Consider the following 17,214-nt stretch of genomic DNA (forward strand, 5'->3'; position numbering starts at 1 on the left):
ATGAAAATGGCATAAGGATGATGAATCTCTATTATTTGACAGAAAGAATATATCCTATATAAGCCCTAATAGAATTATTCTTCCAGAGACCGCAAGCAGAAACTTGTTTACAATATGCAATAAACACAAAAATTCAGTAAATGGAAAAGAATGATAAAAAATAGAAAATACAATGCATGCCTACAGCAGATTGCCTGTATGGAAGGATATGAAAACTCTATTCATACCACAGAAAAGTTCTGTGGAACAGGTTGCTGACCTTGGGTACAAGCAGTAAAGTATTTTATTTATAAAACATAACATTAATGCTCTATTTTCAAAAACTTCCTTGATTTATCGCAATCCACTCTGATTTATAACCCAAAATGTCATCATAGGATAATTAAAATTGCTCTCTGGAAAATCTGTACTGTAATACTTAGATTCAGATGGCTAAAAAATTATGACTAACATCTAAATACTAATGATGTATTTTTGAGATAACAAAAATACATACAGGAAATAATAATATTGGCTGCTCTTGACTTGGAGGATATCATTGATTTACTTTCCCTTCTGTCCTCCCATCCAATAAATAACAGTATTCCACAAACAAGGAAAAAAATATTCAATTAATTTGAATTGTCTTCTTTAAAGACAAAGGAAAACTGAGGAAAGAGAAGACAGAAAAGAAACTCACTGTTCAAAGAGGAAAATTCATAAAAGGGAAGTTAAAAACCAATATGGGAATAACAATGAAAGAAAAAGAGAGAAGGAAATAAAAGGAGACCAAAGAAAGTTGTTTTTCCTTTTATACATTCTTGTTGTAAGAAGGACTGCAGGAAGAAAAGGCTCAGAATTATCCATGGCTGAGAGGAGACATCTGAAATAGCATACAGTGTGGGAGGACTTGGGAAGAGGACAGAAAAAGGATAAAAATGCTACAAGAAACTATGCAGAATGAAATGTCAGATTAAGACAATTATCATGCAGAGACGTATGTATTTTTCAGAACATCATATATAGAGGACATTTTAAGAAGAAAAATCAAGGAATTATTCCCACATTTCAGGGAACTAGAAGTGACAGAAAGAACAAAGAGGCAGTAATGAAAGCAAGAAGAAAGTGAGAGGAGAAAATGTTATGTACTTTTGATACATGATATTTGGTGAGCTTCAAAGTCCATTTAATATAGTCTGATTTTACATGAAAGTTAGAGTACAGTAGATAGTGTTCTTTTCGATCCAAAATTAACATCACTCGGGTCAACAAAAAATCTACTGATTTAGAAATCAGTCTGACTTTAAACTGTCACAAAACTGAAATCAATGGCTCAGAAATAATATTTAATACATTTTGGTCCTTCCAGAATTGGATTACTAGATTACTACAGTTTCGCAAATCAATCAAATGCCACAGTTCACTTGTATGTGCAAGAAAAGAAATGTAGATGTGGAATATACTATTTCACTTATCTGTAATGTAGGTCAGAATTTTGACCCATTTAATCTCTCCATGTATTTGTTTGCATACTGTGAAATTGGTCTCCTTACATACACAGGTTAAAACTCCCTCATTACATAGTAAGATATGTTTGAACTCAGCACAACAACATCATGAGGTACCAGAGAATATCAATCAAATGCAGATCTCTAGTTTAAAATTATTTTCACTTACATACACTTGGAAAATTCCACAAGGTACTCTCCCATCCAAAATAACATCAACAAGACAAAGCATCTGATTTTCAAGTCTGAAACAAACTATTTTTGTTATTTTCTGAGCTACTCATATGAACCATCATCACCACTCAAAGTGATCAAATGGTTGCAAAACATTAAGATTCAGTGACAACAGTAATGTTTGTATACAGTGATGAATATTGTTGTCACAGTTGAGCAACTACACATTTTTGGGTATTTTTCCCTTTTGACTTTACAATTGTACACTGCAGAAGTTTAAAACCTATCATGTGCTTATCTGACAAACAGCAAGCAGAGAAGAGAATAAAGGTTAAACATCTGACACATCTGGGACTCCAAGCTAGTTTCTTAGATGGAGTGCGTAGGTATTTTAATGGACAGGGTAAAGTGCATGTTCATTAAATAGTGATCTGTACTGTCCAGTCATTAATAAATACAGTAGACTTAGTTAGACAGGTTGAATGTCATGACCATTCTTTAAAAGTACTTATCACAAAAGCTGTATTTGCCTGTCAATCCTCAGCTAATTATGTATGTTTGATATTGAGATCTTACAGTTATAAATTAATTTCAACAGCAGAGCAGCTATAAAGAAAATTGATTGTATAATAAGGCACGTCAAAGAATAAGAATATCTGAACTACATTTCTAAAACACACACAAAAAAATTATCAACACTTAGGTGTATCTCATTTCACTTTATAAAAATTAAAAAAGGTAAACAAAGATAAGAGGGTATGGTCTAAAATAATCTAGTGAATTACTGTTCCTTCGAATTTGTTTAATTCAGTGGATGACATATACTGCTTTTATAAACATAAAGGAATGAAATAAACAGTGTAGCTGAATAAGGATATACAAATATATCTTGTTTCTAGAATGCAAATGGAGCTTGCCTAGAAGTGCAATGGAACACGTATCATAAACCAGTCAAGAATGAGGGTGACACTCCTTTACAGTCAGCATGTATGCGTACTGTTTTCTCAGAAGGAAAATCATTAGTAATGTACAAGATCTGGTGTCTTCTGTAATACTGTAATATTTTTCACATACAGCCAACGATACAATACAGCATCATAAAATTGTCAAACAGCATATGGTTTTTTTCTTTGTTAAAATACTGCTGAATAGAGTAACTTGATTTCCTTACCCATTTCAGACATCTCTGGCACAGTAACAATGTATGGTCCATCTGTAAATTTTGGTGCATTGTCATTGATATCCTGTACTTTGATAATAAACTCAGATTCAGGCTCAAGTGGCTTGTTTGTCCTTCTATCAATAGCTTGGGCATGAAGCACATAATGCGTCTTCTGTTCTCGATCGAGGCTTTTGGTTGAATGGATGTCTCCTGTTGTGTCATCAATAATAAATATAGTTCCCGCTCCTTCTCCAGTTAGAATGTATTTGACTGATCCATCACCTTTGTCGGAATTGGAGTGCAGCTGTAGAATATATACACATAAAATCACATAAAATGACTTACTAAGTTGCACAAAAGGTTATTACACAAAAGACATAAAAATTATAATACTACAGTTAACATTGTTTTGCCTAGTTTTTAACCCACTCAACTCTTGCTATAATCCCTCATGCATTATTACTGACAAGACAATCATTTTACTCAGGGTCATTTTCAAGTCAGTACAGTTCTTTTTTTTTTTTTTGTTATTTTTTTTTAGATTTCTGAGGTCCTAGTTCATTCTAGAAAAGTTTCCCTGAATCAGTAACATAGTAACATTCTATTAATGAGATATTTTTTGTTTTATTTTGGTTTGGTTTTAATCCTTTAAGCAGCTGCCTTGAAGCACTCATTGCTAGAAACAGCCTCAAGTGTTAAGTCTGAAGCAGTCACACTGAGGATTAAATATGCTCAAATGACTATAACTCAGTCCAGTCACCTATACTATCTCCTATGGCCCAAGGATAGCATCACTTTCTACTGTGTCATGTGTCAGAAACAGATGTCTGTCCAGGATTTCTCTACCCCTTCACAAAGGGATTTCTCTACCCCTTCACAAAGTGCAACCATTTCTTTTCCTTTCTGCCTCATTTGCATGCATTTGAACTATGCACAATGAAATAATGAACTTTGAGTGATAATTCTGCCATTTGCATTGTTCCTAGTGCATACTCGGTGCTACAAAATATATGTAAAGTACAATACACCACTCTTTGAGTAGAACAAAGCTTATAATTTATCAAAAAATCCTGGAAAATCACTAAGTACCTTGGTACATTAACAGATAATAAAAAGCACTCATCCATCCAGCTCAGTGCTTCTAACTTGACTCTAATGAACTGCCTACTTAGATATAAAATGATCGTGTTCTCTAGAAGGGAAAAAATGATTTTTTTCCTAGGCTAAGAGTCTTTGCATTTTTGTTTGTTTTAATTCAAAACTGTTTTGAGAAAAAAATGTATTTATTGAGATATTCAATAAGAAAAAGGGATAATGCTGAAATGATCAGTCTCAGCTATTGGTCAGATATACAGAGCTGTTAAATCAGAAGGGGAACTTCATGATTTTAAGTACTTGTTCTCATTCTTATAAGATAGTCCTTACTGTCTCCCAGAATCTGAAAAGTAGCATTACTAACTTTCTATGCAAAGTCTGAGCTAAGCAAAAACAGAATGCTAATTACTATTAACAATTATTGTTGCACAAGGTGTCAATTTCCAGATTCCTTTTGGTAAAGGAACAGTTCATTAACTATAAATACTTCTGGAGGTTCAAACAAATCATAAAATACAGATATACTGCTGTTTTCTCACTCCTTTCTTGTTTTCTTGTTTTTTTTTGTTTTTTGTTTTTTTTTTTTTTTTTTTTTGGGGGGGGGGGGGTGGGGTTTGCTTTTTTTTTTCTTTTTTTATTTTTTTATTTTTTGGGGGGCAGGGGCAGGTCTTTGTCTTGAATTTAAAATGAACAATCATGCTATTTGTAAAAGGAATAAGCATATGAGGCTTGATGACATTTTCCATCTTGTCTGTATCAAAACTACAGAATTAGGGTGACAAATTTTATATCTTGTTCTCTAGGAGGCTGGGCAGGCTGAAGCTAAAGGAAACATCTAGTAAAGTAAGAAAAGTAAGAAAAATCAGCAGATATCAACTTTAGCCTATCTTCAGTTAATTAACCTTATTTTCATCAAAGCCACAAGAGGATCCAATTGAATAACCAAAACAACTGTGGACCTATTTTATTTCAAGAAGAAAAGAGAGAGAGAGAGAGAGAGAGAGAAGAAAGGTCTGCATACTTAGCTTTGCATTTAAAGGACAGCAGGATAGTTTTACACCTTTCTTTTTGAGTAGTGATAGACAAAACTCCAGTTACATCCCTTATCATCTTCAGAGTACTATTGGATTCTGTGTATATTGAGTAATGCACTCAAATTGCCAGCAATTCAAACATTATAAAAAACCAAAATAGTCTCTAAGGAGATTCATTAAAGCCAACAGTAGAAGGTACTTCAGCATCTAAGTTCTTGTTCACAAGCAAAGCAACACAGACTCAGCGTACCACATTCTCTTCAACAGTTCCGACTTTACTTGTGTGACCTTAGAGAAGATATCTTACTCCAGACTCCTAAAAAGCACGTGGCCACTTTGTTTCCATGAGATGCTACTATACCTGTCAATGGTTACTGCAGGAGCACATGCACACTAGAGAATGAGACACTAACGCACTTCAGTAATGCAAATAAATATCTCAGATAAACAGAAGATGCAGGGGTGTTTTTCCCCTTCCCTGCCACTGTAACACCATATAAAGAATAGCAATGGTAACTTAGTAGCAAACTCCTAGGTCGCAGAAAGTGAGGAAAAGCTCAAATGCAGCAGACAGGGGTGCAGAAATAACAGAAAGAAGCTGCCTACCCCTGGAATGCCTCTGATACACAAAGATCGCCAGCAAGAGACTTTTACTTCCACTGCCAACCCAGATATGAGGTCTGGGAAAGGGTAGATCCTGCCTCCACCCATTGCATTCACTCAGGCACACTGCATGCAGCTGAACTCCCCTGGGTTGGCCCTGCCTTCACACCAGGTGCTCAGTCACTAGGTCAGGCCATGACAGCATTTCTGCTACACCAGTCAGAGCTAGAAAGTTGGAACATTGCAGGAATCTCTTAAGAAGAAATACAAACATATCTCGAACTGAAACATGATTACTCAAAATGTTGAGAGAAGTAATGAACATCACTGAAAAGAAAAAAAGAGTGCTATGTCAAGCAATTACAATACAGCTCTGTGATATTATTTACTGACATTCGATTCCAACTTTTAAACTGCTGCTGAAAGCAGGCTTGCTTTTTTTTTTTTTTTTCCCCTTTCTGAAGTAGCTTCATCTTGCTTCCTAAAGCATTCTCACTTTAGATCTGTTCTACTGTGATCTTACAAATCAGCAGTTAACCAGTAGAGACTAACACATCTTGGACTCACCATGAGACCCAGCTGTCCCTGTTCAGGCCCCAGTTAGGCTGTAATGGGTCTGGAACCCAAAGTGCCACAGCCCTGCCCTTTCTATCCATGGTCTCCACCCAGCCAGTCTCACTAGCAAGACCACAGCCCAGCCTTGCCTGTCCCTGTGCCCAGGGAGATGTTTGGTCCCTGTGGCTGGGGTTATCCAAGTACCCTGGAGCACACCTGGCCCACTCGGGGATACCCTACATTTTGGCCCCTGGGTGTTGTCTCACTCTGCTGCTCTGACAGCACCACCTCCAATCTACCAACATCCAGTCTGTGTCCAGAATTTCTTGTGAAAAGCAGTTTCTATTCTAAGCGATGTAGTGGCTTCTAGAAATGTTACTTATCATTGCTTATTATGCTATATTCCTAATGAGAATATATACATTAAATATTCTGAATCTGCCCACAATCAGAAGAAGCCAGAAGGTATTTATTTTTTCATCCCCTGTTGGGTCTTATTTTCATCTTTACTTTTCTGAATTGGAGAAACCGAAAATACTAGCTGAAGAACATATCTGGAATGTCACCTTTATCAACTTAGTGAGCTCCACTTCTTGACATATTTAATAACAAGTTGGCTTCAGGATGATTTATGATGGTTCCTCAATCTTTAACTAGCCTGTATCAGCAGTGTGTGACTGATTTAGCAGAGCAGCAAGCAAGGTGTCCTTGTTTTCTTAAGACTTAAACATTTCTCTTCCGTAAGTCTAATTGAATACTTTCCATTAGTATTTCTTCACAAATTACAGAAAGATAACATTTTCCAAAGGCATCACTTGAAGAGATATAACAAACTTTTCAGTTAATCAGTTTCTTTATATTTTTATATTAACTTCAATATTACAAATCTTTAAATAGATATAATTTCCTGCATTAGCATATTGGCAGCTTTAAAATAAAGACACTGTAGGCTTGCTGCCCTGTTAATACAGTATCATCACTGCAATTAATCGGTAAACTGCAGACCCAAATGTTCAGTTGCCTATGGCTTAACTAAAGGCCTGCTCACCACCCTTAGTCTTCATACATTTTTGCTAAATTACTTAATTGCTTTATCTAATTCTTACTGACAATATACTTTAAGAAGTTTGCCTTTAAGTATTTTTCAAAAGTCAATCAAATGACTATAATTAAGCAGCAACTAGTAGACAGTATAGAAGTGGAGATCAATAGGAAAGAAGCACACAGATGAAACATAAAAATAAACCCAAACCAATACAAAGAGTAGGAAAACAATATCCTACTTCTGGTGGGATGTGGTATGCTAGCAACTCCCACTCATTATCATGCTCCCCTGTGCTTGCATGAGGGAGACAAGTGGCAATTAGAAAAAAGGCATGATAAGAAGAATGAAGAAGAAATCTGTCAAAGTATGTTTATTAGTGATTTAATTGTAGGACTGCTTTCCCCCTTTTGCTTTAATCGAATAATTCTGATTCTTGATGTGTTGTGTGGGTGGGATTTTAGATGGATCAGTAATGAATTTTGCAATATTTTAACTAGACTACCGATAAAATCTTGGACCTGAATATAAGATGCATGCTGTTCTGTTGAAAATGAAGTATTATGAAGAGATTCCCAAAAGCATGCTAAATTGAAATCTGAAGCTGATTTGAAAATCAAGAACCGTTGCACTAATCTAATGGAATTAAACAGGGCAGAAATGGCTATGCATACAATACATATAGATTATTTTGAAGTGACTGCATATATTAACATAACACTTACTGTTGACAAATAATAAAAAAGAATATTATGTACATAATTTCAAAATCAAAACTTGAGTTCTGGCAATTACACTGACTGATTACATGATGTCTTACCTAGAAGACATTGACTCACTTTGCCAGAGATTCACAGACTTTTGCAGAGAGGAATGCAATGATGAAACTTATGAAGACTAAATTTAATTTTATAGACCAGAGGAGAATATGCTCTATTGATTACAGATTCCTCTGTCTCATCTTCCCCTCTCAGTTTCCAGCCCATCTTCCTTCACCTAGGCACAAACTCTTTCTAAACCTAGCAGACTCTCTCTTCATGTTTCATGCCACCCAGTCTCTATCCCTCTGCCAAACTCAAACTCTTACTCTAACAGTCTGCTTTTAAGCTTTCTATCCACACAGTTCTGGACTTCTGTACAATGATCTGTAATTCTTCTATGCTCTTATCCACTGTCTAAATGAGAAGCTGGACATAAGCCAGCAGCGTTCACTTGCTGCCTGAAAGGCAACTGTGTTCTGGGCTGCATTAAAAGAGGAGTGGCCAGCAGGGAGAGGAGGGTGATTGTATCACTCTATTCGGCTCTTGTGAGGCCCCATCTGGTATAGTGTATCCAGGCCTGGGGCCCCCAATTCAAGAAAGACGTGGAAATCATGGAGTGACTCCAAAGGAGGGCCACTAAGATGATCAGAGGGCTGGAGCACCTTTTCTACGAGGAAAGGTTGGGAGAACTGAGCTTGTTTAGCTTGGAGAAGAGAAGGCTCTGGGGAGACTTCATTGTGGCCTTCCAGTACTTGAAGGGAGCATATAAACAGGAGAGGGAATGACTGTTTACAAGGGTGGATAGTGATAGGACAATGGGGAATGGTTTTAAACTAAGACGGGGGGATTTAGGTTAGACATTAGGAGGAAGTTTTCCACTTAGAGAGTGGTGATGCACTGGAACAGGTTGCCAAGGAGACTGTGAATGTCCCATCCCTAAAGCCAGGCTGGATGTGGCTCTGGGCAACCTGGTCTGGTGGTTGGTGACCCAGCACACAGCAGGGGGGTTGAAATGAGATGATCAATGTGGTCCTTTTCAACCCAAGCCATCCTATGATTCCATTTTATTATTATTTTTTACTTCATGCCTCCTAGTGCTTTTCGATGATTTTATATCTGGTCCTTGGCTTCCTTTATCCCTGTCTAAACTAATTTTAATTTTGCATTTCTTTGTTCAAATAGACTGTAACTCTCCACCCTGGGTTACCTTTGTTTGTAGAAAGTAATTCTTGCAGGGTTAGCACATACAACTTAACAGTATAAAGCAGTTATTTGGTGGCTAACATCCAAAAGATATGTAGGATTTTATAAACTACTAGACTAGGTATTGGTACATTCCAGCCCTGAAAAAAAACCAACACGAAGCATCAAGCATCATTCACAATGAGAAGAATCAACTTCAACTGTCTGGAATGAATATTTGATGATTTACAATCTTTATCACACCTCCCATTTATTTTCCCACCCAAATGTTTTTTTGTTCGTCGATTTTTTTTAATTTTTTTTTTTACAACATGTCTCTTTTCTTCTCAGATCATTGAACTACTAGCAATCCCTGGCTCAGTAACCCTACTGATACAGTTTTGCCTTCTTTAACTTGTATAGTTCTACAGTCTTCCTCACAATCCTTCACAACTTGCTGATTTCTTCAACGGTACAAGGTTACAAAGCTGGACCATATCACTGCTTGGCTGTGGATTACAAATAATTGAATTCATGGAGGATGGAGGAAGATGATAAACCCCACTCCTTTTCCTCAAATCACTAGTTCTCTCTTTTGCAAAAGGATTCAATCACAGTCTCTCTCCCTTGCCTGTCTCTCATGAGTTTTACTTTGAATCAGGAAATTCCTTCAAATTAGTATCCTGACTACACTCATTCTGCACTTCTCCAAATTACTGAACAATTTTAACTGAAAATAAGAGAAGAAAAAAAATAGACCTTCTCCCTAATAATTCCTCCCATCTCAAACAGCTTATAAATTTGGGGGAAAAAAAAAAAAAAGTAAAATAATAAGAAAAGGGACAGCTATAATGGCAGTTCATACCATCTTATGTTAAGAAAAGCAGTCTTGAAGAAATCCCCTACCATTCCAAGCACTTATTCCTTCAGTTTACTGGGAAGCAAAAACTTAAAAAGATACAATGGACATCAAAATACCTGCATGTATGAAGTGAAGGGAAAGGAATTCAGCTGACTGAAAATAGCTTGGAGCTGAAGTTATTCTTTTGAATTAAAAAAAAAAAAAAAAAAAAAAAATGATGAATTTAGCTATTCTGTGACATTTCACAACAGTAAAAAAATATTGATTTTATTTCCACAAGAAAAAAATAAATATTTATTATGATTACTTTTTATTATTTTCAAATAATTTTTTGTTTTCTGTTTTGAGAGCAGCAGATTCTTTCAAGAAGAGCGGAAAACTCCCCATTCTCAAGCCTGTTGTCATTGCCAATCAGTTTAACCAAATGCCAAGAGGGCTCCAGCATAATACTACCAGGGAAATCTACCAATGCTTGTCCTACCCAGAGGAATCACAAAATAATGCACAAACAACACGAGCTTCGACCTTAACAAGGGACAGGAGGATACACACACAAAAAAACCCTGTTATTTTACTTGTGTTATGCAACACTAATTAATAATATAAAAATGCAGAGATGTATAAAGAATTGATAATATAATACTAAAAACACTGAGTACAAAATATTTTACTCTTGTAGTAGCACAAAGAGTCATCAGGTTAACTTTCTTTAACGTTTATGTAGACACAACATCTAATTTAAAACAAATGATACAATAACAGCAATAGTAAAACATGCACACCAAATTATTCTGATTGGTGCTTGCTGCAAAACAAGAGTCTAGCTGATACTACTGAAATTTTCATTAAGCCTCTGCAGTAAAAGCATCCTCAGATTTGCCATAGACTTGCTTCCTTTGGTCTGAGCTATAAGATATGTTTTAATGAAATATACTGCTCTGGGCAATGTCACACCTTTTGATGGAATTCTCAGGGGGAATCATTAGCCCTGGAGATAACTGTATAATCCATACCAGTATCCACGAATTGAGAAGAAGCTATTCTACACCCTTGCGAAACAGAGGAAGAAAATGAATACTGAACTGCAATTGTCTACATCTGCTGAATAGGCTTTCTGACATAGATAGAAAAAAAAAAATGCACTGCAATCATCCAGAAAAAAACATGATGAAAACAATATTAACTTCACAGTACAACAGTACAGCACACAAACATCTGTTTTGCAAGTTCTGAACTCTTGCTGCTACTTTTTTGGGAGTAGTTATGGGGTGAGTAATGGTGAAATATACAGGTATATTAGCAAACATCTGAAATAACAGCAGGTGTACTAAAGCTGACACAAGTGGTCAATATTAGCTTCTATTTTCTCTCTGTACCAAAGGACAACTGTAGTGAATGACAAGAAAAATAGCAAACAGAAAATAGAATCTTCAAACAACACAATACGTATTTACGTATAAAACTGTTATGTTTTCAAGGAACACTATGCATTTTAGGAAAAATAGAACCTGAAATTGCATTTGTATAAGAAAAATAATTCAACTCTGCTGAAGTCTTCACATGAACTCTGTCTACAGCAGTATTTCAGACTTTTATTTCACATTTTTTATTTGGATTAATAATATGATGGACATAGAAATAATTTTTCCCATAAAATAGGACTGCATTATGTATTGTATTATATATTTATTTTATAGGTTTTAAAGAGCTAGACAGACATCCTTTTTGCAGAACATGATAACCAAACACTACTAAAAAGCATGATATAATTGTGAATATATTTGTTCGCAGGTCCCAGGGCTAAATGACTGCAGCTTGTTGAACAGCTACTCTAATGCACATCTTTTTTGTCGGTCTTTTTGTTTGGGTTTTATTTGAAAATAAAACCACCATTATTTTTAAACAGATATCAAAACATGATTTTTCATTCCCCAGTTCTGCTCTATAGCCAGAATAATTGTTTCAGATCGGAGACATACTGCATTTAACCTATGGAACACTCAACAGCAGCATTCAGGCACAATGGCAACTAGGTATGACTGTAAAATAAGTGGCTGTCTCTCATAGCAAATTGCCCTACTTTCCTCCTAAGCAATAGCCTCTCGTTGAAGAGCTTTTAATTTTCAGATTTCAAAGTCTCATTGAAATGCAAGTATAATCATCCGTGTTTCACAGATGAGTAAACTGAGGTATATTTAAACTACCATATTTACCCAGAAATAAACACATACGAGATACAAAAAGCCACAAAAAAACTCCCATTTATCCAGCTGTGATATATTGGCGATACTGAATACTACAATTCTCAGAGAAAGCAAAAGGGATGAATTCATAAAGCCATAGAAATATTCCTCAAGGACTACAGAATTTCAGAACTATTAGAAACTTTCCCATGCCATCAAAAAAGCATCATCTATAGAAAAGCCCACTAAATGCCAAGAGATAAAAAATTAGACTTCAAATGAGTACTTCATTGTTACATTCAGTAAAGAAATTCTCAAAATCTAGGACGGATTTCTTCTGTTTTTTGGTAGCCAAGAGTCTGGCTTTAATGAATATGAGCAAGTAGTTAATGTCTGGGTCAATGATACATTACTTCACAATGTTCTGTTCTGCGATGTACATTTCTTTTTGTTACTTCCGATGTCGCATGCCACAAAGCAGCATAGGAAACTTACGCACTCTAGACAAGTACATAAAATTGCCCTGATCTTCAAAGTTTTGAATATGCCCTCATCCACTGTTACCAAAACTCATTTAACAACAAGTATCACATTTTACCACAATGAATAATTGTGGTAACAACTTAAGATTACTTAATCCATGTAGGAGGACCATACATTTAACTAGAGTTGAACTCAAAGGCCTTGATGATACACTGACACTACACTGACACTAGAAGAAGGCCTGGCCATCTGACACTGCTACTGGGAGAAGAATTATGTTTCAGTTATGTGCTGTTCCTAAAATCCAAAGAGGAGGTATGATGCCTACAGAAAGCATTTTGAAAACTCTTGCCTCTCCGACATATGGGTACAAGTACACATCAAAAATGTTTCTGTTCTGTGTTTCTTTGCACAGAAAACAACTGATTTTCTTTACAACATGGAAGCACTGCTATGTTTGTAAATGTCTTATTGTTCAGCTATACTCTCACAGATGCGAACAGCTATGACCTCAACAGTGCAAAAAGTAGTCTTAGAATGAGTGATGATATCATAAATATCTTCACCTGGAGAAGTAAAGCCACTGTCACACAATAAATAGTTTGCTTAAGATAGTAAAAAAGTCAAGGATAGAAAAAAAGTTAAGTACATATATTCTCTGAAAAGATGCTAGAATCTGGAATTTCAACAAAGCAATGAAAAGCTATTTTTTTAATGAAAAAATGTAGAACATTTGAAATAATTATGGAGTAAATACGCAGTTCCTGATTTCACATACTGTTTCTGTAGACTTTCTACATTCTCTTGACCCTCAGCTCTGGTGCTTTCCCCATCAAGCTACTCTGATTGCCGTACATTTATTTTCTTTATATACACAAAGAGAGAACTCTGCTTTTCCATTCCATCTGCAGTACAGAGGGAAAAAAAAGGGAATACACCTAGCGTAAAAATTTCTTCCAAAAGACAATACATATATGTCCTTGGTGAACAGGAATGCCAAGCTGTGGATTATTTCAGATTTTTCCAAAAGACAAAGAGCTATTACTTCCGCAAAACTCTTATTAATTCTATATTAGGTGATATCTTCCTCTATATAATTCCTTCTGATATTAATTGGGAGGGATGAAAATAGCTCACTGGAGCTGAAAACTGTAACAGTACTAAAACTCTTATGGAAAGTATGATTAATTTGCTTGTTTGGTTGTTTGTCTGACAGTGCTACTGCAAATAAAGTGCACTCACTGAGTGATCTTGAAACAGCATATTCAATTCTGAGCTGTAGGAAAAATAACTGCAGTGCATCTACGCGATATTCTAAATTACTTGTTACTCTTTTCTGTTCCAAAATAATATTGTGAAGATAGAAATAAATGTGTTATTTTCTAACGTAGTATTTGTCAGCTGTGTAAACTCAGCTAGAGAAAAATTTATGTTAGCAGCTCAATTACAGAGTTTGATTAGAGAAAAAACATTACGTACGAAAGTTCAAGGAGAGATAATTAATTTACCAGCTTCCTTTTATCCTATACTTCCAAATATCTTTCACACATTTTTGGTTTTGAAGTCTTTGAAGCTAATTTGCTGAAAAATTGGTAAGTCTGTGGAAAAAAAACAGGTCAGCTACTGTCCAATGGCTTTTATGTCAGGTGAAAAAAAATTATTTCATTCTCAAGAAATAGAAAAGAATGCACTACCACATACTGTCAAGAACTGCAAAGATCACTGTTTCAAAAGGAATTCATTCATATTTTTGTGAGCTATTTACAAGTTAATGCTAACGCACTTTTCCAGGTAAAAGACATGCATGCATTTTTAATTGTTCAGTCATTTTATTTGCTATACATTGCTACATTTGTTATATAATTTTTAAATATTGAAATTTAGTATGACAATACAATCAGAATATTGATGATCTGGAGTACTGATTCACAGCCTCTGCAGTACTTAACACATTAAGGAATGTTTTGGTTCTGAGTCCAGAATGCCATTTGTCTCTTTAGCAGCTTGTATTCTTACTGTGTGGAATTCAGATTTGTAAAAAACAAACTTGCTTATTTACAGAGTTTCCATCACAAGTTTCACAAGTGGTAGCTTTTTCTTTACATCTCCTGTAAAAGAGAGTACATTTTTTTTCCTTTTACACCTTCTTTTTTCCTGTCATTTTTCCTTTCCCTCCATCATCATCGTACTCTTGCTTTTCGCTGGAGGCAAAAAGCGCCACATGACATAAGTAAGAGCCCTGTACCATCATGACAAGGACATGTTTCTGCAAGTTTCTTTAAAAGGTCACTATCACCACAACATCTGTTGATAATACAGAATACCAAGTACACTGCTCTTGACACCTCTGTTGGATAATTCAGAGGAGTATTAAGTATTCACAACACCTATTTAACACTAGCCCTCTCCACAGATGAAAGTCATGTAATGAGTGTAACAAAAGCAACAAACTAGTCATGCTTTCACAGTGGTGACTGTGCTTTTACAAGTATAAATAGAAAACAGAGAATATAACAATTCCAGTGAATAGGAATATAAGGACATGCTTTCCATGAAGTATGGAAAATGCCTTCTGGATCTCAAACTGATCTTAATTGGGTAGTTTCAAGAATCTTATTTGTATATGTCCATACTTCATGAAATCATGATCAAGGAGAAGTTTCTGAGCTGAAGTTTTTTAAGCAGGTTATTAAGCATTTTAATAAGGTAAAGCCTACCACCAAACACAGTTCTTTCTCAAAGAGGTAATGTGCTAATATTTCCATATTCTTCCCAGAGTCATCATAACATCTATCTTTCTATAAACATCTGTACTTGTCACTATTGCAAAGTTTTCATCTGGTAACATGGAATAAAACCCCCGTCGATTAGACTTGGTTCAGGAGAACTCCTGGACTATTAAGACAAATGTTCTGAAAATTGTTACAAGCCTATTTGATATCACAATTTATGACTGACTTATATTTTGGCTTAACAGCATTTGTACAGAGGCATTGTGAAATCTATAACTGTTGGTAGTTTTTACACCTTACAAAGCCATTATGAGTCCCACACGCTATCTTTTCAGTACAGTGCAGAGCATTTCCCTCTTTCATGGTCAGTGATTCTCACTGTGAATGACAATGATATTTAATGAGAAAAAGAAATGATGCTCAACTTCTGCAACTACAACCAGAAAGACAAAGCTTTCTACATTCCTAGAAAATCATAATATACATAGATTCCAAATATTCTTAATTGTTCCTGTGTTGCTGTCTTGTATGTTTAATTGTTCTTGCGTTGAATCCATTAAACATCTGTTTCTAAAATTAGCTGTAGTCTTCTCTGTGTACATTGGGACATACAAGAAGAATCTACAAACATGAATCAGGTATTCATACATGATGTAAAATATGTACGTCCAAGATATCGTCATGGTTTTATGATTTTTTGTTATCAATATTCCACATCATAACATCACGTAGAGCACTGGGAGTTAAAGAGTTAATGCTCCAGTTCTGTGGATTGTCCATATTTCCAGGTACCTGGTCTTCAGAAAATAAGAACTATGTATCCCAGAAGACTTTCACTGTTCTGTTTCCATTTTTTATTTAGAGGGAAAGATAAAACTGCTTGCAAGTCATGAAACAGTCTTCTTCTGCTGCTGCTTGTCTCTGCTGTGTGTGCTCCCTAGCCGTCAAGCCTTCAGCATTAGAGCAAGGCCCTCCACTTTGGACGCTCTCTCTCTCTTTGATTTGATTTATTAGCCTCAGTTCCAATTACATTGTATTATATAGTGTTATCTTGTATTCTGATATAATATTCAGTAAATTAGTTTTCTCCCTCAACTCAATGCTACTATTTTGTTTTTAGACCCATCTCCATACACTTTCCCCCTCTCCCCGGACATGGATCCGTGGGTACCCCCACCTCATTAGTCACAGAATCAGGCCAAAAATGGCCCATAAACAATTGACAAATATTATGAGAAATACTTTTTTTATATATAAAAACTCTCTTGTGTGTTCAAAAACATGGAAGGTGTGCTGAAGAACTGTAGCTTTGGACATATGAATTTTTAAAAGTTAAAAACTTATCCTCTAAGTTTCACAATTCTCACTGAAAATATATGTTCCTTAGTATCCAGGGTAAAGTCACCCATACTTGATATTTGAACTTCTTTCATTTGTCTGCAGGACAGATGTATCTAATCAAATTATATTGAATTTAGCATTAAAAAAGTGAGTTCAGAAATAATTTCCACAATTGCACTTTGATTACATTTAACAGCAAGTATTTCAACAAATCATATGAGAATCTAATTGGTTTACTAAAACAGTAATATATTCTGCACATTACATTTGAGAGGAAAATTATGTCTATCATGATGCACTGTCCTATATCCATGATATCTAACTCCAATAAGGAACGTTAAGATCTACTTTCTCTACATGTAAGGGATTGCAGACTTGCTGCTCCATTCACTGCTATCACTTAATTGTCAAAATCTGACCTTTCTCCAGCACCAGTTTTCCAAGTATACAAAATGCCACAAACAGACTATTCAACCTTTGAGGCACTATCTTTCTCTCCTTGGTGTCTGTTATGTCTA

The 17,214-nt window shown here is 35.5% G+C and overlaps 1 protein-coding gene across 1 annotated transcript in view; it reads right to left on the reverse strand.

Moving 5' to 3' along the window:
- CDH18 (cadherin 18) overlaps positions 1–17,214 on the reverse strand; it is a 152,880-nt gene that overhangs the window by 117,255 nt on the left and 18,411 nt on the right. The window contains exon 2 of the mRNA XM_042839741.1: positions 2,833–3,127. Coding sequence (XP_042695675.1) covers positions 2,833–3,127 — 295 coding nt within the window. The remainder of the gene's footprint in view (positions 1–2,832; positions 3,128–17,214) is intronic.

The sequence above is a fragment of the Centrocercus urophasianus genome, unplaced genomic scaffold, assembly GCF_019232065.1.
Source record: "Centrocercus urophasianus isolate 14NV4802_14NV808 unplaced genomic scaffold, USGS_Curo_1.0 seq_11, whole genome shotgun sequence".
NCBI lineage: Eukaryota > Metazoa > Chordata > Aves > Galliformes > Phasianidae > Centrocercus > Centrocercus urophasianus.